This window comes from Neolamprologus brichardi, chromosome 9 (genome assembly GCF_056152115.1).
Source record: "Neolamprologus brichardi isolate AB-2024 chromosome 9, ASM5615211v1, whole genome shotgun sequence".
Classification (NCBI taxonomy): Eukaryota; Metazoa; Chordata; class Actinopteri; order Cichliformes; family Cichlidae; genus Neolamprologus; species Neolamprologus brichardi.
Window position 1 is genome coordinate 20,021,225 of NC_142112.1, and position 24,738 is coordinate 20,045,962.

Here is a 24,738-nt window from a genome sequence, read left to right on the forward strand (position 1 = left end):
CCCTACCCTTCTCTTTTTTGATAGTGTTTTATCCCCCCACGGGAATGGCTTTGCTGCAACGGGTTTTTGAGGTATTGACGTTTCCACTGATATGGGCTTGGTTATCTGTCAGGTCCGGGGCCGGAGTGTAATGGCTCTGTAATTGGATAAGATATAGGATTTTTGTCAGTAGGGTACATTGCAAACTGCCTCACCCTCTATTTTATCATATGACTATCATCTCTCATTCTTCCTCCACTTCACTTAGCGCTCTTCTCCCACTCTCCTGTGCCTTTGTGGTCTTACCCTTTTCCCCTGCCCTCACTTTGTCCACACATTTCAGTTTTCACTTTGAAAAAAAAAACCCAAAACAACATCTGTCACTCTCCAACACTATCTTATCTGCATGTGTGTCCTTTAGACAAGTGAGTCTAGAAGAATGAAAGAACTGACATAGCCAGTTCAGAGACTATCCACAAGCAAGCTTTGTGAGCTGTCTTGTGGACAAGTCCAGGGAAAAAGTATCTACTTCTCCATACATCTGTTTTATGCACCCCTTTGTGCTTTCTTTTTGGTATTTTACAGTTCTAATAGTAGGAAAGACACACTGTAATGTTGACATTTATGCCATATTTTTTTCTTCTTATCTCTCGCTTTTATTATAACGGCAAATGAAAATTAGGTCAGTGTCATCATTTTTTGTTCCCTTGCATCTTGCAGTTGCCTTGCTCTTTTGTTTCTGGACCATTTACCCTGAGGCTCATTTAACCTGCAAGGTCCAGGGGAGTTTGGCCTTTCCCGGGTAGACAACTGGAGGGGAGAAGAGGGGACAAGTTTTAGGGGACACATGAGAGTTTAGCTGGCAATGAAGACAGAGCAATGAGTTTTTAGGCTATCGCAAGGACGTCGACTGCCACTGAGGGGATTAGGAAACAAAACACAGCCATCTACTCCATCAGTCTTCACTATAGTCATAGGAAAGTGGCACTGAAACACTCTCCCTCGTTGTTCTCAGAGATACTCATTTTCAGATACTCATTAAAGCAATACATCACTTTTGGTAGAAGATTTTTCCACAATAGTGCATCTAGCCCCGGAGATCATAACCTTTAACCCTTTTAAGTTACGATGGCTTTCCAAGCATATTTGATGGTCTTCTAATCTATTCAAAACAGTGAAGAAGAGGTCAAACAATTACTCTGTACTTTTGAGCAAGTAATTTCCCTCAGGCCCAATGCCCACTTTGAAAATAACCGAAAAAATTACTTTGTATTTATTCTAACTCAACTGTGTGCAGTGAAAATCAAAATCCATGCTCCACCAGGGGGGTAATTCCACTTTAATCTGCACTCAAGGATGCACATATCAAACAAAAGCTTAGCTGAAAATGAACGGAGACATAACCATATGTAGGTGTCAAGACAAAATGGGTTACATGACAGCACTTGCAATTTGACTTATAGGCTTATAGTCTCATTCTGTTTGTACAGGCTGTTGTTGTATTTTGGGATGAAAAGATAGTGTTCTTCCAATTTAATTGTATTTTGTTGTTGAAAAGTGATGATTTCAAGAATGAAATGGATGAAAGTGATGCTCGAGCATTTCAAAAGTGTCTTTATGTCTCAGCTACTGGCATTAAAAACGAATCCTTCTTGAAACCTCATAAATACTAATGACCTTCCTCTTGAAGCTGAGGCATCTTCTATATTGGAGAACATATAATTCTAATAATCATAACAGGGAGCGTATCCTCCTCATTCTTGTGAAACATCTTTATTGTCAGAAGGCTCTCTCCCTGTATGCAAAGCCTTTAATAAATTATTACTTCTACACTGGTGCTTGCCAGGAGCAAATTTCTGGGCTACACTCTGGTGGACACTGACCATTAATAATAGGATCGACTAACCTTGTAACGATTAATGCTTTTTGCAAAATGTCATTATTGGAGTACGGTGAGTTTCTTTACCTGTCTTGGATTCTGCTCTAACAGAAGTCTTTGTCAATAAGATACAGTTGTACCTCACTTTTGTTATAATAATACTTTTTTTTTTTTTTATCATACTGCTAAAATTATATAAACTATTTGAGGAAAACTGACCTTTGATGTCCTACTCATTATGAATAATTACTGACTTTGCAGGAGCCGGTGGATGGTCACCTCTAGACAGTGACCATTACCAGTGGCTACAGGTGGACCTCGGTTCAAGAAAGCAGGTGAGCGCCATAGCAACACAGGGTCGCTACAGCAGCTCTGATTGGACGACGCAGTATCGCCTTCTCTACAGTGACACAGGAAGGAACTGGAAACCTTATCATCAAGATGGCAACATTTGGGTGAGTGGACCATTAATTTGTGTGGCTGTTTGTATGCGTGTGTGTCAAATGCACAGGTGCAAACTATAAGACTATTAAAATGTTCACATCCTCTGGCCCACACTTGCTTCTAAAGCATCCCATCTGTTTTGGATTACTTCCTAATCACCTTAATTTACCTTAATTTCAAATATGTGAGAGTTCTAACAGTTTAATTCGGTTCTTTTCTACACCATCACACACTGGGACAGCTATTTAAAGTAGAGTAAATGACTTGCTCTTGAAACAAATGATGGCATTTCATTAATCCAAATATTGCTAAGTCTGTTCTCAAGTCTTGATTGTATATTGCCAAATTGGGTTGGAATTTCAGTAACACCATCAAACTAGAAACTAAAAAAAGGGCAGTTATGTTTATAAATATTTTTCTTTATTGTGGAGGACCCCAGGACTCTGTCTTAGAGACTATTTTATTGTCTTTTTTGCTAGTATTGTTTTTAATTATGTTGTTTTCATCCTTATACAGATAATATTTAGCTGTGCACTTGAATAGGGCTGATTACTAAAATCTCTGAAAAAACAGATTTTCTGAAACTAAACTTACTGCTGATAAATAATGGAACTGAAATTTTGGTCATTTACACCAAAATTCACACTCCTTCAGATTCCTTAAGAATTAATTTTATATTAATTCAATTCAATTATATTAATTATATTCAATTTAAAGGAAAGCCCTGCAAATACATTTAAGAGCATTTAGAAATACAGAACAATGCTGGCAAATGTTTAGGTAGATTTTTGAGGCTGGAGTTAGCTGTAATGCAATTTGACATATACATATGTCAACTTGGTTACTAAACTATCAGAACAAATGCTGATTTTGACATTCTCTCTATTCTAAATTGGATAAATTTGGTTTATCTAAAATGAACTTACAAAGATTTACACTGATGCTTTTACAAGCTTTTTAATTTAAATCAGCTGTCAAGCTCTGTTCCTAACTTAGCTTTCACTAAAAATGCCAAGTGTATCATATTTGATATTGTTGAGTTTTAAAGACCTCTGTATCGTCAGTGTGACTAGCCTCATACAGTCAGATACATGCAGTGCTACTGTGAGCAATACAATGCTCAAGGATGTCTGTGAAGGTTCTCAGTCATCCAGGTCATCGTAGTCAAAGGAGCTTGCAAAGAAAAGCGTCTGGACTTCTTTAAGTTACTTGAAGACGTTTCACCTCTCATCCGAGAAGCTTCTTCAGTTCTAAGGTCAAATGGTGGAGAGTCCCAGATATAAACCTGGTGGGAGTGTCCCCCCACAGAGGGACAAAAGGACCCCCTGATGATCCTCTAATCGCCTGAGCCAAGGTGTGGAACTGGGTGTGGGTCCCAATCAGCCAGAGCCACTGTGAGCGACCATCTTTGAACAGAGGCGGTGGTTTACGACACCAACTCTCTGTCATCTATAATCCAGTTTTGAGATCCCTTCCCAGACGCCTTAACGCCCACTCACACCCTGGGCCATCTGACCTCAGGAATTCGCATGATAAGGTGGGGCCAGGTTTCACAATGAACTCACCCGAAACTCTGGCTGATTGGGACCCACACCCAGTTCCACACCTTGGCTCAGGCGATTAGAGGATCATCAGGGGGTCCTTTTGTCCCTCTGTGGGGGGACACTCCCACCAGGTTTATATCTGGGACTCTCCACCATTTGACCTTAGAACTGAAGAAGCCTCTCGGATGAGAGGTGAAACGTCTTCAAGTAACTTAAAGAAGTCCAGACGCTTTTCTTTGCAAGCTCCTTTGAATGCTCAAGGATGCCAGATTAAAACTCATATATACACATTCATTTGTATTTAATTTAATTTGTCAGAAGGTTCAATAAACACTCCATAATTAAAAAATAAAATTATACATACAGCAAGCTTCAATGTTCCTTACTTAAGTGCAAAATCCTCTTCTTTACCTACGCGCATAGGAAAAGCAGAAAACCTTGTTTAGGATGAAAAATCTTAAGTATCACTTCAAAGCACAAGGAAATTTTATTCCCTCAGTTTAAACCAAATGTAATACGACTGTGGCTCATCTAATTGAAGATTTACTGGGTCTTAGAGGAAAGATATGATATAAGAACATCTTTCCAAAATGAGCCGTTTGCATTCAATGGTTCCCTAACAGTATGGATGTGGTTTATTTTTCTCTGGCTTTATTTTCTATGTCTCTTGTGCCAAACCAACACATTTCCATCAATGAATTGTTAGCAAGGACTTGAGTGGGGCACCTGACAGTTTGTGATCAGCTAATAGGTTAATGGCCTTCACTGTTCACTGTTGCTGCTTTGTGAAAGGCTACAGGTGATAACAGATGGGAGACGAAAGGACAGGCCTGTCGTGAATAATGCTGATACACCAAACTAGACAGCATAAATCTAAAACCTTGAAATGCAGGGGAGGAGACTTTTTATGTTAATCTTAATAGTAGAGTTGGAAAGGATATGTATTTGCTTTGCTTGCTTTGTCTTTTCCCCAGTGAATCTGTAAAAGCTTGTCATGTAAATTACTGCTACTGTGCATTACTGCTGCTGTGCAATATAGTGCCTTAAATAATAAGCTTTATCACAGCAGCTTTTACATGTTAACTTTAAATAATGTTTGAGGCATTTGAAATGATCAGATCTTTTGTTTTTGTTTTTGAAAACACTGCAGAGTCGTTTTTTTTTTTGTTTTGTTTTTCTTTAACAAAATACACAAAACCATCAGGAATGCCTTGAAGGATTTTTTTTATTTTTTATTCGAGATTAAATGATATTAAAGGGAGTGATTAAATGAGTTTGCATTACTGTTACCTTCCTATCAGCTCAAAGTTGTCTGGCAGTAGAACAGCCTTACTAATAGTTGCTGAATGTATGTAGCGTGACTTTGTTGGAGTATACAGCAGTCGGTACTATGTTCTCAGATTGTATATACTTCCTGTGTCTGTTTCCTGATACATACAGTAAAGTTTTACAAATATAATTGTGCTTTTCTGCATTTCTGGAATTTTGTAAAGTTTCAAACAAAATTTTTCACATGTCATTTTTGCAAAACTCCTTCCAAAGTCAGTAAGATTATGATGCTTTTAAAGTGTGGTGAAAGGTTTTTATTCATTCATCACAGAGTTGAAGTAAATCTGTGTAATGAAAAATGGCTTAAATGTTTTGTGAACAAGAGTGGTGAGAATGACTTTTCTGCTGTGAGAATAATGCCAAATCAATTCAGAAAAACTGTAATACACAGATGACAAAATTTCATAGTGAGATTTCTGTTCTGCAAACACATTTTTTATCACCAATTTAAACACCACAACTCTGTCAAAGAACCGGACTTTAAATATCAAATTCAACTACTATGTTTAAAATGTGTGCAGTGTGCTGCGGCATTCATGTTTGAACCACTGTTAACTTGCACGGTTACAATTCTGTCCTTTTGAATGGCTGAACATGTAAACTCAAACCGCAGACATACAAGTGTTCATTATTTTTAGACGAAAGATGTTTTCTTCAGTTTTGGAATGATTATATGACATAAAGACACAATAAAATATGCCAGTGAGAGCAATACTCTCCTGACATCTATATAAGATAGTGAGGGCATTTTAATTAAAATCTACTTGATTTCATTACACACACACACACACATGCACTAAAAATGTACTCAGTGCATTGCAGTGCCGTAACGCAGGACCTGACCCAGCATCAGGTGGGAGTAAGAACTATTCATCTGTGACTATTTAAAGCCATAACTGGTTTAGATGATAACAATTTCCATTAAGAGTGTTAGTTTTCAGACAATTTTATTTTATTTATTTTCTTTAAAAGATTTTTTAATTACATATGTAAATACAGTCATGTATGCAAAATTATTTTTTGTTCATATATAGAAACATTCATTACCGATGTCATTTCCTCATTTTCTCCTATTTAATTATTAGATATTCAAAAGTTTTATTGCTGTACATGAAGACGTACATTTTCTTCCCTACTTCTGGTCTTACAGGTATCTAGAGTTCAGTAAATGCACTCTCACCAACTTATCTTGTTGAGTTTGGTACCAATTCCTTGCACACACTGAAACACTGTAGAGTCTCATCATGAAGTCAACCATCTACTGTATAAGCCATGACTCACACAGATTCTTCCTGACAGACCTAATTCAGAACCGAGTACTTTTTCACTGAGTGTGCACCCTTCCTCCTGAAATAAAGCCTGGGCTTCCAATCTTTCTTCTATCTCTGATGATGGGACAACATAACAAACAACCTTTTCAATCAAACAAAAAGTGGCTAAAAGGAGATCCAATGAATTTTGTTAGTTAATCTTGGTTGTGCTAAAAAACCCTAGTTTTTACTCTGTGAGTCTGCGCCCGTGTAGAGGTGTGGTTTGCCAACAGACAAGGCAGGTGACCAGGCCAGTGGGGGAGCCCCTGCACCCTGACAAACATTACACTACTGTAGTGGCGATGTGCAACGTTTGCATTAACAGTATGCGAGGCATGACCTCTCTAAAGTACTCCACCTGACTTCACTCATTAATTTGGAAATGGCATGAATGACTCTGTCTAAACAATGAGAGACAATGAATGAGGAAACAGAATTAAATACTCAATGAAACAATAAAGAGGAGTTCTCCTTCTGGGAGTGAAAAAAGGAAGGAAGAAAATAAGAAAAAGGCAATGCAGTTGTGGTAAACGTAATTAATAATGATTAATCAAAGGCCAAATAAATACACTCTATTGCTGTAAGTATTTGCTCATCTGCCTTCACATAAAAACTTAAATGACTTCTCATTCTTAATCCGAAGGGTTTAATATGATGCCGGCCAACCGTCAACAGCAACTATAACAACTACAACTCTTCTGAGAAGACAGGTTTCTACAGGGTTTCAGATCATGTATGGGAATTTTTGACCATTCTTCCAGATGTGCATTTGTGAGGTCAGGCACTGATGTTGGATGAGAAGGCCTGGCTCGAAGACTCTGTTCTAATTCATCCTGAAGATGTTCGGGTTGTGGTGAGGACTCTGTGCAGGCCAGTCAAGTTCTTCCACACCAAACTCTCATTTATTTATGGATCTTGCTTTAAGCACTGGTAATGTTGGTCATGTTTGAACAGGACAGCGCCATCCAAAACTGTTCCCACAAAGTTTGGAAAGTCTTTGAACCAGCAAACCCAGACTCGTCCATCGGATTGGCACACAGAGAAGCGCGATTCATCACTTTAGAGAACACGTCTTCACTCCTCTGGAGCCCCGTGGTGTGGTGCTTCACAATTCTGCATTCAATGCTTTACATTGAGTTTATTAATGTAAGGCTTGGAAGCAGGTACTCATCCATGGAAACCCTCACCATCCACTGACCCTGCAGTGAGATTTTACGTAGCGTCGCCCCTTAGTTGCTATCATTGGCCAATCGTTGCTCAAGAGTTGGCAGTTCGTCTTGTTGTCGGAAGGTTGCCGGTTCGAGCCCCGGCTCCGACAGTCTCAGTGGTTGTGTCCTTGGGCAAGACACTTCACCCGTTGCCTATTGGTGGTGGTCAGAGGGCCCGGTGGCGCCAGTGTCCGGCAGCCCCCCTTTGTCAGTGCGCCCCAGGGCAGCTGTGGCTACAATGTAGCATGCCATCACCAGTGTGTGAATGGGTGGATGACTGAATGTAGTGTAAAGCGCTTTGGGGTCCATAGGGACTAATTAAAGCGCTATACAAATACAGGCCATTTACCATTCCCAATTGCTTCTACTTTGTTATATTACCACCAACAGTTGACAGTGGAATATTTAGTAACAAGTAAATTTCATGACTGGACTTGCTGCACGCTGGCATCTTATCAGGGTACCATGGTGGAATCCACTGAGCTCCTGAGAGTGACCTGTTCTTTCACAAATGTTTGTAGAAGCTGCCTGCATGCCTACATGTTTGATTTTGCCTGCATGCCTACATGTTTGATTTTACACACATGTGACCCTGAAAGTGATTAGAACACCTTGATTCCACGATTTGGATGGGTGAGTGAATGCTGTGTAAATGCTCCTACTCTAGCTTTAACTCCCTTGAATCCTGCAACTTTTACTAACATCAAACTATTTAACTGGCCCAACATAGCAGGCTGGTGTGTCCAGCTTCGCAGGCCTTGGCACAACCAAGTCAAGTACAGGTGGCTGGGAATCAGAGTTTGGACACAGGCAGAACAAGAACTTTTTGAGCTGTTTCGTACTGTGATATTGTACTCAATTTATTAAGTTGTTTATTGTGATTTGCTACTGTAAGACAGTAATAAAATTACAAAGTATGTCTTATCCTTTTTTCAGCTGCAGGTACTAAGCTCTGTAGATAATGTAATCCTTTTTTTTGCCTATCATGGCTTTTACTGGTTGCCGTGACGTATACGAATCGTTTACAGTTGAAAGTAAATTAAGCTGTTGTTTTTGTCTGCGGCATCGTAATTGTTTGCCAGTTATTATTTATTCTGAAGTATTTTTCTCCTGCTATTAACCCTGATTCATTGCCTCTAATATTTCTGCAAATACTCCAAAACACATTCATCTCTTTGGCGTTTTTGTAACTATAGCCAACTTTTTTCCCCCCTCTGTTTTGCCAAAATTTATGACATGAATATTGCTTTTTAATTTATTGCCAGTGGAATTCAAAATATTGCTTATGTAAACAAATGCAGAGCCAATAATTTTGAACTGGGCATATACCATCAATAACCCATGCAGTTACAAGGAAAAACTGAGCACATGGATTCTCTGCCTCTTGGCTTATTTAGAAGTTGAGGAGGTGCAGAATCTACATGAATGAATGCACACATACATGCAGACATACTTGCACTCCTACTAACCCCTGCTGATAATTAAGCCTGGGAAAAAGTTTAGACCTGTTTTGTGAAGTATGTGGCTGTTTGTGTGTAAGGGGTGATGATATTGGAGCAATCAGTGCTATTGATCAAAGAGATAGGTTGGGGGTGGCAGGTCGCTTAAGCCAACTCTCTCACACACACGCACACACACACAGAGAACTACCATCAAGCCCTGTTTCAGCCCATTCAATCACATTCGGCTCAATCCCATACACCACTGGATGAGGCTCACACAGTGATCCCCAGAGAGCAAACCGCCTGTCCTGCGCTTTTATGTATGAAGGTTCTATTCAAGAACCTTTTGCCACCAATCACCACCTGCTATTACTCCACGCTGATGACTTAACTCTTTCACTGCCAAACTAAGAGAAGAACATTTTAGTTAAAGCAAGCGTGCCACTTCCAATATAACTGCCGTGAGTGTGTAATTCACTGAGAAGGATGACTGTTAAAGGCCTGGAAAATGCTGTATTGGATGTGTGAAAAACAGTGTTTTTAATAACACACTTATGCACTTCCAAGGAATCAAATGACACAGATGACTGATTGTAATAATTAAAGCACCAAATGACTAAGTAGAAGACAATACCTAAGAGCTTATGAATTACTGAATTATTCAAATAAAAAAAAACTGTCCCAACAGGGCAAAACTATTTTGTTGGACTTTAGTTGGCACAATATTACCAGCTTAAGCAGCATAGTATTTACGCGTACATGTGTGCTTGTGCTGGTGTTTGAGAGACCTGTAGAAATTGTCTGCCTGTGAACATGTTTTACCGATGCAAAAGTGCAGCAGCTGTGAAAGATGCAGCTTTATATTTTTTATAGGTTGGCTCAAAAGGAAAGATGAGCTTGAAGATGTGAGTGGTCTAGCACATGAGTATTGAGCTAAGTGCTCAATTTGTTTAATTGTAAATGGATTTACAATTATTTTTTTTTATATTTTATATTTATTTATATTCACATTTCATATATTTGAAATATTTATATTTCAATTTTTCAGAACTTTTACACGATAATACACACATATACACACATACAGTGATGCATACAGTGCTTTATGGGTGTATTATCTAGTAATGGTGTACTCTTTTTAATCACCCATTAAAAGCTTTTTGTCTACTTAAATTGATGCTTATGGTTATAAGTGCTTATAATTAACCATTACTACTACTATTAATACAAAACTGCCTTTTGCTTAATATCTCTATTTTTGCCGTTTCTTTTGGTTTACAAATGTAAACTCCAGGAATAACAGCAATTTTAAACAACAAAAAACAAAATAAAAACTTCTTTCTCTGCCTTTTTTTCATCATCTGCCTCCATCTAATCCTATCCCTAGCGACACCAACACCTCTTCATGTTCTCCTTCACTACACTGATGAACCTTCTTTATAGTGTTCCTCTTTTCCTCTTGCCTAGAAGCTTTATCTTTAATCATTTGTCCAGTATGTCCACTGTCTCTCCTCTGCACATGTCCAAACCATCTCAGCCTTGCCTCTTTAACTTTGCCTCCAAAGTGCTCAATGTGAGCTGTCCCACTGATATACTCATGTCTAATCTTGTCCATGCAGGTCACTCCCAGTGGAAATCTTTAGAGATTCATCTCTGTGACCTTCATCTTCACTTCGTGTCATTCTGTCAGTGCCAGTAACTCCAGACCATACATCATAGCAGGTCTCACTACAATCTTGTAAACTTTCCCTTTCACTCTTGCTGCTATCCTTTTGTCACAAATTGTCTCCACCTGCTCCACCCTGCCTGCACCTCTCTTCTTCATGTTTCTTGTGCACTGTCTGTTGCTTTGGATGGTTGACCCCAGTATTTAGACTTGTTACACCTGCTTCCTTCTCATTCACACACATGTATTCTGTCTTACTTATGCTGACTTTCATTCGTCTTCTCTCCAGGGGATACCTCCACCTCTCCGGGCTCTCTTCCACCTGCTCCTTATTCACACTACAGATCACAATCTCGTCTGTGAACATCATAGTCCATGGCGTGTCCTGCCTGACCTCATCTGTTAACCTGCCCATCACCATCACAAACAAGAAAGGGCTCAGAGCAGATCCCTGATGTAATCCCACCCCCACCTTAGACTCATCTGTCACTCCAGCTGCACTCCTTACCACTGTCACGCTATCCTCATACATGTCCTGAAGCAACCTCAACATTCTTCTTATTGTATGCCTTCCTCATACAGTAGCACAGTTCCTCTCTTGGCTTTCTCTAGAAACGCAAAGGCAAAGTGGGGGTCCTTGTTTATATTTCTCCATCAAAAAAGAAGAAAAGACAAATTTGAAAACTAATTGTGAAATTAGAAGCAGTTACAAGATGTACTGTTATGGGTATATCTTGGCTACGTTAGAAACCTGCAGAAAAACAAAGAGTAGGAGATGGATTTTATTATTCCATAGTTACAGTATCACACTTTCTTCACGTAATCCCAAAAGAAAGAAATCAAGAAATCAAAATGCAATGCGTACCGAATTACGACAAGACATTAAAAATAAATTAACACATTTTTAAAGTCAGAATTCTCCTCCATAATGTCGTTTGGCATTAGTCTCTATCAGATAGTACCAGGAGGCCCTCTCCTACATTGCCAGATTGTTTATTCATGTGGATGAGATGCTTGAAGCTGAAAGTACACTAGGTCAGTTGACAGTAATGTATGTATCCAATAAACTAGCCCAGCCGCAGTTTCATCTTAAGCTGATACAGCATCAAAAGGGAAGAAGTTAATAATAGTTTCTCACTGGACTGGTGAAAAATAGTCTAGTCTTTGAACAGCTCTAAAACACGGCGTAAGTTTCAGCATCCCAAAACATCCTTCTTATTACCAGTTTATTTTCTGTAATGTATTATTGTGAAGTGTTCAGAAAAAAGCCCCTCAACCTGATGTGAAAGTAAAGTTGGATTACTGGAAGCATAGGATGTACTTTAATACATTACAATACAAACACTGGCTGTTAAAATTGAGGTAAGCCAGAAGGAGACACCTGTAAATATTGATGATGAAAGTAGCTAACGCAATCATGCCTACTACTAACATTTATAGAGATATCGCTGTCACAGTTTAGCCTGAACAAAATAACGAAGTACACGCTGTGAAATAGATGTTTTTACTGTAAATTGAAAAGAATATTTGAAAGCAATGCGATAAAACCCAAAAGACATTCTGGGCTTTTGTGCATGGAAGCACATTATCTTGTATCTTGTCAACTAGTCATTGAGACATGAGGAATAAGGCTGGTAAATTGCAGTACAAACATTTTTTCCTAAGAGTGGCTACAGATCTGACAGAGAGAAACACTGTACAGGTATTTTTTTTAGAATCCTTGCATTCAGTAGTTTTAACATTAACAAGCACTGCACTTAAAAAAAGCATCCTCTGGCTTCTCTCACCCATAAGCTGATAGAATAAACTTTCGATTTGTCCACTTAATACTGGTCATTTAAATCAGATTCCTCAATGATGGTACTACGTAAAATTTCCGCCAGGTACAGGATAAATAAACTAAAGCAACGATTTACACTTCTTTCTTTTAGCTGAACTAAAACAACTGCTATAGCCTTCTGTGGATGTAGAGCAATGAAATAGATTTGATTAAAGTAAATAATGGCGACGCAACTTGATTATGTTGCGACCGTGTGTCTCAGCCTGTGCCGTTCGCAGCCACATTGCTCAGGTATTTACAGATGAAATTGTGCAGAAGCTTTGCTAAAAAGGTGTCAGGAAATGTGATGCTGTAATACACCGCGAATGTAATGCTTCGCTCTTGCCAGAACAGCTGAGGCTCATTTTATTCTTCTCTCTGTGCTAAAGGCTGTATATAAAACTGAACCTAATGATGTTGAAACAAGCACGTGCGAGCGTATGTGAATGTGTTAGTGTTCGAGCTCGAGTGGAGCTCATGCGCTTACCTTTGTCCAATTGTGATCGAATGTGTGTGTTCTCAGGAGGGCGGAGTTGCTAGACTGTGGCTCGTCAGGTAAATGAATGGTGATGCCTCTGTGTCTCAGTGGTGGGGACTAATTCAGTTTCAAAAGCTGCAGAGCATGCACTGATAAATCATGCACCTGGATTTATGCACCAGTGGACCACATTCGCTCGCTCTTTTTTTCTTTCTTTTTCTCTCTCTCTCTCTCCCTGCTTACCTTTCTTTGCATGTCAGCCTAGTATTTATTTCACTGGATGTTGCCAAGTGCCTTGGAGCCACCTCAGTCTTCACGACCAATAGGCAAGTTAATGAGTTAAATTTAGATTTGAGAAAACAAATACAAGATGGCAATACAATAAGCAGTCGCCATCAACAGGGAATCTTTTAAGTCAATTTGTGTAAGTAAAAAATATGTTTGAAATTTTCACCAGAAGTTATATATTAACATTCAAATGAGCTCCAATTAAAATGGTTTGCTACCTAAATAATTAAGGGCTCCATGAGCTTAACGTAATGTGTAAACAAACAGAATGAGTCGGAGTGAGTCAGTGCCCCTAAAACCTCACAGTAAAGATCAAGGTTAAGGTTGATCTGGTTTACGGTGGGGAAATAAAAAATAATCTAATAAACAAGTCACTAAATCTGTAGTAAAAGTTGTACATCTTAAATGAAATGGGTCTAATTCCCACCTCTGATTTTCACTTTTGAGGCATTGCAGTTTGACTTATTTATGTGTGAAATTTCACAGTCACATCTGAGATAGAAAAGCAACGCGAATGAAATGAAGTGCTGACTTTCTGAACTTGGATGATCTTCCGTGCTGCCAGGCTTCAATCACCGTCCATGTTTTTGCATTTTATTAGATGCAGACATCAAGTGCCTCACGCATTTACATTTTAGGCTTTTGGCAGACAGAAGCTTACAGTAGGAGGAAAATGAGTAAAGCAAGAAACTAGAAAAACACCAGTAAAGCAGGTCAGTGCTGAAAACAAGGAAAAAAGAAAAACAGAGAAAGGATATTGCCTTGGAGACAAATATGTAATGAAAAACAGTGCTTAGAGTATCTTCCATATATCAGGTAATGTCAAAGAGGAGGGATACCCACGAGCATACAGTAGATTCATCTAAAGCACTCTTGCAAAGCAATACAATATAATATAAAATATATGCAGATAGTCTTTTGTATACTGCACAAACTAACATCATATTTACATTTTAAGCTTTTGGCAGAAAACCATCAAAGCTTGTTTATTAATTTGTTTATGCCCCTTTTGAACAGTGACATTAAAATTAAATAAGGGTATCTTATTTAATCTAATGTAAGAAAATATGATGAAAAGAGCATTATCTAACTGGCTCCCTCCTAAAGTTATATTTAGCACTGACAAACAGCCTGTTAAATGTCAGCTTGTTACTGAGTAATCAGGAGATGTGTTTCACATCTCAGCAGGGGTGCCATCATAGTTTCACTTTGTATTTACTGAGATTTAGGTTTGTTTTGATTATTAAAACTGTCATGTCACAATATTTTTAAAACCTTACTCATGATGAATTTGGCGTGAAAAAAGCCTGAAATGTTGAAATATTTCCTTATGAAACTTTTGAGTAAAAGCATGTTTTTTTTTATTGGAGGACTAGAGGAAGTTGTTATGGGAACCAAAATATGATCCTAATTCTTTGCACTTGACATAGCTTTGACATTGCTGGCAGAACTCGATGGCTTGATGTTACACACCAAACAGATGTTTTCAGTGCACTCTACAAGGACAACAATTTGTAAACCTTTTTGATACAAATTATTATTATAATTATTGTCACCTTTGAAATTGGAGGTCATAATGCTACCGCTTATCAGAAGCATAATCGAGTAGAATAGAGAGCTGAAGCCATGCTGGATGAGGATTTCCCCTCCTGAAGTCCATATGGAAGAACAGGATAAAAATGGTCATAGAGTCAACATAATGTCAACATGATCATCAACGTCCTCTCAAGAATAAAGTTGGCAAAAGGACCTCCTAAACTTAGATCAAAATGTAGAGATGAGTAACGTAAAAGTCTCCAACCCATAGAAAGGGCATGCCTCAGCGGGGTAGTTGGTTCAATGTCCCTTTTGATCAAAGAAAGGCTGAACAAAGAAAAGAAGAATGCCATTTTTAAAGTGCAGAAATAGTAATCAAAATGAGGGCGCATAATCATCTTTGATCTTTTTCTGTCCTTGTGTGCATAAAACACACAGGCAAAATAAGTCTTTCCTTCTCGCCAAACACAAAAGAATATATTTCTCTAAAATAACATTAAATTTTCTTACTTTCCGTTTTTTATGTGTATGTGCTATAGAGTAGTATGTAAACATTATGCAATATTAGAAGTATGCTTTTTTCTTAAACAATTTCCAATATTATACATGTTGCACTTAAGCTAATCTTCCTACACCATGGAGTCTCACTTGAACTAGTTACAAAAAGCCTTGAATGTCTTAATAATTCAATTCAGTTCAATTATGTTTTATTTATTTAGCACCAAATCACAACAATCACCTCAAAGCACAGCAGTCATATGAATAATGACAATATCCTTCATGTCAACTAGAAATGGTTTCAAGTAGCCTTTATTCTACTCAAACCCACATACAACCACTGTTTTATGAAGGTGAACACCATCTTTTTCTGTGACCTAATAGGGGTCTGACTGCATTGAATTCCTGCACAAGCCCAAGTACATGATTGGGCATGATATTATGACCACCTGGCTAATATTGTGCTGGTCCCCCTTCTCCTCCAAAAACAGCCCTGACCCATCGAGGCATTTAGGTCTTCACTAGACCCTTGAAGGTGTGTTATGGTATCTGTCACCAATATTTTAGCAACATATTATTCAAGTCTTGTAAGCCCTGATTTTGCACCTCCAAAAATGGGAGTTATTCGTTTAGCACATCCCACAGATGGATGGCCACCTTCTTCAATTGCTCATGGTCCAATTTTAATACGCGTTGTTGGTGCTTTCAGTGGTCAACAACTGCTAAGAGATGTCATGATTAACAGCCTAGTTGGTATATTGTCATTCAGAATTTTTAACTTCTTTTTACTCTCTCCTTAGCACTTTTCTTCGATCCATTATAAAGACTCTTTGGTACATTATAACTACTTTCATCTCCAGGGAGAGACAGTCGATAACATAACCATTTGTATGTATGTTTTTTGGGGTTTTTTTTACACACTGCCCCCCCAGTGGCAGTAGACAGGCCTGCAAAGACGTACATACTGTACATCAGTGCAAAGCCATTGCACCATCAAACTGAGCCATTAAGGATAATTACACTCTGTCCTTGTAGTCATGATGATAGCTGCGCCCTAGCAGAAAGTAAGCTTTTTCCAGGAGCTGCTGTGTCAAAATGTTCTTAAGTACCAGTTTTCTTACTGATTATTAATTTGGTGCTAACACCACTATGCAACGTAATACGAAGATGAATGCGTTCTCTCTTGTTTCATTGAATTCAAGCCAGCACTTCCCAAGTTACTAATGAGTCAAGTCACAGATGGAGATGATCCATTGCTACCATCCAAACAGCAACTGCTGTCTGCTGTTGAAATGAATCGGGGAAAGACTCCAGGGAGATTAATTTACATCATACGAAATAAGGCACACTAGGGTGGCACGGTGGTTAGCACTGTTGGCGCACAGCAAGAAGGTCCTGAGTTCAATTCCACCATCAGGCCAGCAGGGGCTTTCTGTGTGGAGTTTGCATGTTCTCCCCGTGTTTGCGTGGGTTCCCTCCGGGTACTCCGGCTTCCTCCCACCGTCCAAAGACATGCAGCTTGTGGGGATATGTTAATTGGATCCAAATTGCCCATAGGTGTGAATGAGAGTGCGAATGGTTGTCTGTCCCTGTGTGTTGGCCCGGCGACAGACTGGCGACCTGTCCAGGGTGTACCCTGCCTCTCGCCCTATGACAGCTGGGATAGGCTCCAGTGCCCCCCGCGACCCTGAAAAGGATAAGCGGAAGCGAATGGATGGATGGATGAAATAAGGCACACTCATTTGATTATAATGTAAGATTATTAAAAGGTTTAGCATTCAGAGTGATGCGTGCATTCATGATTTGTGTTGATTCTTTATGCCTTACTGACCCAAATTCCTGACACTGGTCTACAGTCAAAACTGCATCTCAACATAAAGAAGACAAACTTGTTTGTTGACCAGTGTTTATCCCCATACATAAGCAGTTACTCATTCACTCACACTGACTGTTGATGAACAGCTGCTGTCGTCCACTAAATGAGTTATCACGTTCAGCATTAAAGTCCAAAATATTTAAATTGAACTAATCAGAGGAACACTGCTGCTTGAAGTCATGGAGATACTTTTTATGACTTCATCTTTTTTTTTTCTTTTAATCGGCCCTGATATAAAGTCTGTCTTTTAACTTTTAAGTCTTTATCTTGATTGGCTGCAGCAACTTCACAGAACTTGAGTGTCAGCCTATTTAATGTCAATTCATTCCAAATAAAGAGTTGAGTGTGGAAATTAAAATTTGCTGAGCGACAATAACGAAGATGATGAATTCAAATAAGCCTTTTTCAGACATGCACTACTCTTCATTAATCTGATGACATCTCAACGTGTCAGCTTTATATCTGTAAGAGCACCCTGGTATCTCTTCCTTAAGTCTGACCAGAATGCAGTTTATTGGACAGCCATATACTTGTGTCTCACTAAAGCACTCTAAAGATTGTCCTAAACACCAATAACTTGCACTGTGCACATAAAATTTTATTTTCAGACATTTGTCAATGATATGTCAATTCTAAAAAGTGCTGATCTTTTGCACACATGGAAGTCATTGCAGAAGTGCTTCGGCTTACTCTGACACTGCCGTAGGAGACCTACAGTTTGTAACCATGAAGATCATCAACATGAATAATATGAACAAAAGTAATGGGCTCTTTATTTTTAAACTCAGGCGTTTCCAGTCCCATCGCCACAAGTGTATACAATCAAGCACCTAGCCATGCAGTCTGCCTTTATAAACATTTGTGAAAGAATGGTTGTTCTAAAGAGCTCACTGGATCCTAGAATAATAGGATACCACTATTGCATCTTTTTTGTCTGCTAATGAAATATCTTCCCTCCCAAATAAAACGTTTTAAGAGGTATTGTTTCAAAGTAGAAGGTAGCACACCACTCCAGCTGCAAAGTGGTAGAGTTGCAGAGCCCAGTCACCTAGTCGAGTGTTGAGACGCATAGTAGTACGTTCAATTTGCCAGCGCTTTGTTGACTCAGACTTGCAAACCTTCTGAGACATTAACATCAGCACAAAAGCTGTGTGCCAAGAGCGTCAAGACATGGGCTTCCTTGGCTTAGCAGCTCCTGTAGATTTAATGTGTAGATGGCCCAGTGCTTTTATCCATACTGGTATAAAACAACCTATATTTGTGACTGTGTAGCATATCAGTGACACTGGTATTATTACACGTGCAAGGTCTGAAAAGCATGGAACTATGGAGAAAGGGTAGATCCCAGTGAGTCATTAAAGTTTCTTTACAACTTAAGTGGCTGTAATGAAATTTTAATTGGTCTGTCAACAGTTTCAAAATGGTACTTGTGTGGACAGTGTATAAAAAATAGCACTGAGATAAAATTCCTCTTTCCTACTGTATGAACTGTCTTAATGTTGTATGATTAATGAGGACTGTAGAAACCATTTTATATCAACAGTGCACTGATGGTGCCCTCATAGCCACTGAAGAAGTTTTTACTTTTTTCTTGATACTGATACTGACACGATACTGTAAAACTATTGGATGCCACTTACATCAGGTTCAAATGCAGGTTTTCTCCTGCATTTGTGTAAATATAAGGGAAGAAGTGATGAAGGTTTCTTGCTAAAATTTCCTTCATAAGTACTTTATATTTTTTTCACTCTTTCTATTACTATACAGTAATTAATGAGCCCAAAAGGCAGTGTGTGGAAAAAAGTATTGGTATGAAATGTGCTAGAAGTGTTTTTCATTTTTCCTTAATAATGTATGCAAAGCAAAGAAAAGATTCAATTTCCCTTTGTCACCAATTCTTTGGGTGCCCATTTTAGCAGGTAAAGCCATTTAATTGGCGACCGAACTAACTATCTGGCACATACGGATACAAAATGAGATCATTCTGAACTGTTCCAACAAAAGACTATAAAGAGTCTCTGAAGCAGCTTATCTTGTCTTTGATGTACAGAAATCAACAGAAGTGCACATAACAATGGAAGGACATACATTCGTTTTAATCAAACTTTCAGAGTTGCAGTGCAATTCACTGTTCAAACTTGTAAAGTTTGAACAGTGAACATGTCAGAAAGTCTATATAAACAAAACTGAAGCACAAACATATACAAGGATGTACAACTAAGAAAAATATTATTACATTTCTAAGCATAAATCACCACTGAAGAGAAAGAACTAAGACAACAAAACGTGAACAAAAATATGATTGAAATACAACAACAAAAAATGATACAAAAAATACAAAACCATTACAGGAAATAGCACAGATCAAGTTCCTCATTCAGCTCATTGAGCCCATCTGGAGCTGCAGACTCAGATCAAAAATCCATTTAGCTTCTGCCTGCAGCAGAAGTTGGTTGTGGTCCTCACCCCTAGTGGGATACTTGATTGACTGTGTAGCCCAGAATTTAAATTCTGTCAGCAAGTGTCACGAAACGGTAAGAAGAGATTTCCTATTGAGGCTTTGTGTGTGTGTGTGTGTGTGTGTGTGTGTGTAGCACGGTGTACTCTCAAGGTGTTAGGCACATGCTGTAGTATGTAACACCCAGCCTACTTTAAAACATTTTAAAGATTCATGACTTCAATTAAGCATTACTAGAATTTGTCCTATTTTCCTGGCACAGACACAGCCACCCACAGGGCTTCACAGAAACACAAATTTCTCTATGGTCCTTCTGTTTTGTCTCGTACACTTGTCAATAAAAACAAAAGACCAGACCAGGCCGGACTGATTTCCCCTGCCTGTTTGGAAGGAACATACACATAGATCCACACACACACACATACAATAGCCCTGACTCTGGGCTGGTCTAACAAAGAGTCCAGCAGCAACAAGCAAATGCCAGAAAATAGCTTTCACTTGTTGTTTCTCAGTATCTAGAGATCTGTTCTCTGGAAGGGCCTCTCTCTGGCTGTCAAAATGCAGACACGCAGCACAAACAGAAATATGCTCGCACATATACAGACTGATTTTCAGTGAAACAAAAAAGAGAGAGACGAGACAGAAAGGACAGATGCTCATTCAGGAAATGAAAACATGCAGCCAGGGAAAATAAGTAAGCGGGTGAGGAGTAGCAATGAGGGAGAGCTTTTGAGCAGTTAGATAATGGGCGTGTGGAGAATTTTGCCAGGGTCTGTTTATGGGAACGAGCATGCCGACGTGGATGTCTATCTCATATACAAGTGAAGTGTGTTTGTGTATGTCAGACAGAGCAGACCACAGGGGTATTTTTTTGACCAGCTGTAGGAAAGTGATTGGCTTGTTCTTTCTTGAACGACAGCCCCTGTGCTCCAAATGGTCAGCACAGAGACTGGCTGGTTCTCAGCTTCCCTCATTATTTTCTTTTCCAAGTCAAGATTTCTTTCATTGCTTTTCTCCCACTGATCTCATGGACTGCTGAAATCATGCGTGTGTCCTTTACTAACTTACACTGTTTTTAACATTCCACAATATTATGCACATCCTCACAGAACTACATAAAATAGCAGTAAATATTTTTCTCAAGTATCAAGTAAACCAACTAATCTAACATTAACTGTACATATCACTGACATACATAGTAGGCAGAATCATGCAGAAGTATGTGCAACTCTGCACACATGCACATAGCAGCTAGTGAGTAAACTCTGAAATTTGCTTCAGGCACTTTGTGGCCTTTGTTGCCGTAAATTACCTCAGTTCTTGATTAAACAAAACGTCAAAGTGTCTAAGCTCTAAAGTTGCTTATAAAACACGCACACGTGCACACACCTCAACATAAACTGTCACACAGGCACGCTGTATGCAGTCACACACATATATTTCCAATTACTCATTGGTTTGCCGCTTAATGATTTGACTTTGGAGTAGAGGGAATTAAATGGTTCACTAGGCAGACTTTTGCAAGGTGTTCAGCATCCACAGCTTTTTCCTCATCTTCATCCTCCTCTTCTCTTCCCTATCCTGCCTTCTGCCCCCCGCTCTGCATAGTAATGCCTTTGAATTGAGCTGTTCATTCAGCCAAGCACAGATAAGTGTAGAAAGCGGGATGAACACAATAGGGAAATAGAGGGGGGGAAAAAAAGAGGATGGGGGGATTGAGCTTTTGGGTGAAGAAAAAAATGGTTTTGTTCTCTCTCTTTTTCTTTTTTCTTTTTCTTTCTCTGGTATACCTTGACAAGGGCAAGGAGAGGAAGGTGACAGCTGGACAAAAAGGAATTGAAGTCATCTGCATGCAGCCAGAAAAATTGTCAGAAATTTTTTTTCCTCTTTCATTATTTTATACCCAACGATGAGGCGATTTTAACAGTGACATCAGGTTTTAACATTTCATAATTGCTTAAATGGCAAGGTGGTGCATTTGCAGTCTGTATCTATATGTGTGCATGAATGCTTGTGTGTGTTTATGCAGATTGTAGACATAACTGTCATTGTGCTTCATATCAGAAGCCAACACTACAGGCAGTTTGGAAACAGAATACTGAAGGACAAACATGCAATAGAGAGCACAGGAGAAGAAAGCTTGAGAAGATTTAACAGCAAAAGAAAAAGATAAGGGTTAGAGGGGAAGAAGCTATTGTAGAATTGCCCAAACCGCTCCAAAGAGTAGCGCTAGCCCAGGTGAATAAAGGAATATCTCAGTTATGGAGACATTTCAGACTTCCAGTGTTTTGATGATGCGGCATGCAACTATGAATTGAGCTCAGCGCACATTGTTTGAAGTCATAACAGGCTCCCCGAGTGCTCAAAGTTACCAGTGCTGTGCTGATTCAAAAACCTCCTCTGGTATTAACATCAGCACAAAAACTATGTGACAGGAGCTTCGTGTCATGGGTTTTCATGACCTAGCAGCTACTGTCCATGTAATCTGTAGGTACTCCAGTACTTTTTTTTTTTTATATAGTGAGGAAGCTACTTTAAAAAGTACCAATATAAGCAGCAATTACACCTGGCAACTTCCACTTAATTGCTATGATTTAAAAGAAGAGACAAAATGCTGTTTCCAGTCAACTTGCTTTAAAAAGCAAATTTAATGTAACTTTAAGGTTTGCATTGCTGAATCATCAGTTACCAGTCGTTGCACAAGTTAAACAGTATTGTCTTTTAGATGATCAGAGGGGCTGCTTGATCTGTTGCCTAGCCACTGATGGATGTGTCCAAACTTCCTGCAGAACCACGACAAATGCATTTGTGAGATTTTATGTCTTTGGGTGTAAAAGCCATAACTCTAGCAGGAGCATAACTATTAATGTGCTTGCTGTTTTTATTTATTTATGTATTTACTTACTTATTTATTGGTGACATACATACAATACTACGCTGCAACCTTCTCTTTCAAAAGGCATACTTTATTTATTCCATAAACCTTTATGGAATAAATAAAGATTAAATATGAAACTGAGAGGAATTCATTGATAATAGAAGTACTGTCCACTCCTTCACTACAGTGGAAGTTCAGTAGCTCTGAGCTAAGTGTGAACTCTTGACCATTTCCTCCTTTTGCAGATAGCATATCTTCAGGGGTACATTCTTGGGTCACTGAAGAGTCAGCTTAAAGCAGACTGTCTGTGCAAGTTATTTTTTTCCATACACTCACGCTCTGCCCTGCCCACTCCATGTCTTATCTGAAATAACACATGGCTGTCTAGTGTCTTGCTCTCTTCTAGTTACCTGCTAGGCTATTAATGAGGCTTCTCCCCAGTGGTGTGTGCCGACTGCTCTGTGCATGTGTGTGTCGAAAGTAATGCATGGGGGAACGGGGTTGTGTTGTGTGTTTATTTCAGACAGCAGAGGAGAATGCACAGAAGTGAAAATAGTTCAGGGACTGTGGTGAGGTGGATTAGTGGGCGGTTAGAGGTTCTCCCCGTCATGTATCAGGTCAAGTGAAGGAAGAGAAAGTAAGTAGGAGGAAAGAAAACAAGAATGATGTAGTGAGAAGAGGAGATCATTTTAACGAGTGCCTCTTTTACTCGTCCAGTGAGATTCTATAGTATTTGGTGAAGTGAATGCCATCCTTGTCTCATTTCTCTTTTCCATGTAAATACAATTTATTTTTTTTAGTGGGTGGTAAAGACTCCAGTCAGTCACATTTAAGTCAAAACAGCAAGGGGGGGAATGCACTGTCAGGAGATGTGCTTCAGTAGCCTGTCATTGAAATCTGACATCAAATAATTATGCTTACAGCAAAACATTGGAGAGCAGCTCGTGCTGTCAAGCCATGATGTGTACAAAACAACCAGCACATGTTCAGTCATGGAACTGCAGCCACACTGGGGCTGTGCAAAGACATTTAAAATTGCAGATAAATAAGACATTTTAATTAGGCATCACTGCAATCTTAGAAGCGTTAATTAGGCATTATTTGCTTTTCAAGATACCTTTTTTTTTTTTTCTCAAAAGATGAGTTTTAAGACAGTATACCAGCTGTGTGGAACAAAGTGCTAATATAGCAAAGAACTGTAAACCTCATCAGTTACAAGCCTCTATTACTTGTTGGGACACATAAATCAGTCTAGATATGAATTGATGTGAGGGAGTTTCTTAATGCATACGAAGCTTAATACAATATGCAATTTACTCCTAACATCCCCTATGGTTAAACTGTCCTATGGTGGGCATATTAGATATGTAGACTCATAATTATTTTGTATGTTTTGTGAGTGAGTACCTTCAGGATAGGATGTGGTGAGTGGAACAAATACTCTTGTTCTGAAGTCCTGAAGCTACTTGTTTGTCTTCAAGCTTGTGGCTTTGATGTATTTAATTTGTGTGTGTGTGTGTTTGTGTTTCTCTCTATGTCTGTGTGTATATGAATGATTATGTTCATAGGCTTTCTCTGGGAACTCCAACTCAGAGAGTGCAGTTCGCCATGAGCTCCAGCAGGGAATCGTGGCTCGCTTCCTTAGGCTCATCCCGTTAGACTGGAGCGAGGAGGGACGGATTGGTCTGCGAATAGAAGTTTACGGATGCTCCTACTGTGAGTGGAGATAAACACACACACGCACACGCACACACAAAGACACACACAAACAGGTTTGGAGAACACCTGCGACGTCTCTTTTATATTTCTCTTACACACACGGCTAATCTAACACCTGTAACACCTTGAATCTTCACACATTATTAGACAGAACAATAATCAAAGGTGGAGGCATTCATTTGCATATTAATTGCTTTACAGTCACTTGGTTGGTCTGGAATCAGCCGTATCACAACACTCAGATACAACAGCCGTTTAAAGAAAGCAGATAGATTCCACTCCTAAGTAAATATACTCCTAGTAGCCTCACAGGTTTTAAACATGTGCAGCCTAGCACTTAGCATTTCAAATTGTGGATCCATGTGGAGAACCTAACGATGGTTTGTC

At 39.1% G+C, this 24,738-nt stretch overlaps 1 protein-coding gene across 2 annotated transcripts in view; it reads left to right on the forward strand.

Annotated features, from left to right (window-relative positions):
- The window catches only part of cntnap2a (contactin associated protein 2a), a 379,160-nt gene that overhangs the window by 156,113 nt on the left and 198,309 nt on the right, over positions 1-24,738 (forward strand). For both annotated transcript variants that reach the window (XM_006794675.3, XM_087846090.1), the window contains exons 3-4: positions 2,120-2,313; positions 24,201-24,348. In XM_006794675.3, coding sequence (XP_006794738.3) covers positions 2,120-2,313; positions 24,201-24,348 — 342 coding nt within the window. The remainder of the gene's footprint in view (positions 1-2,119; positions 2,314-24,200; positions 24,349-24,738) is intronic.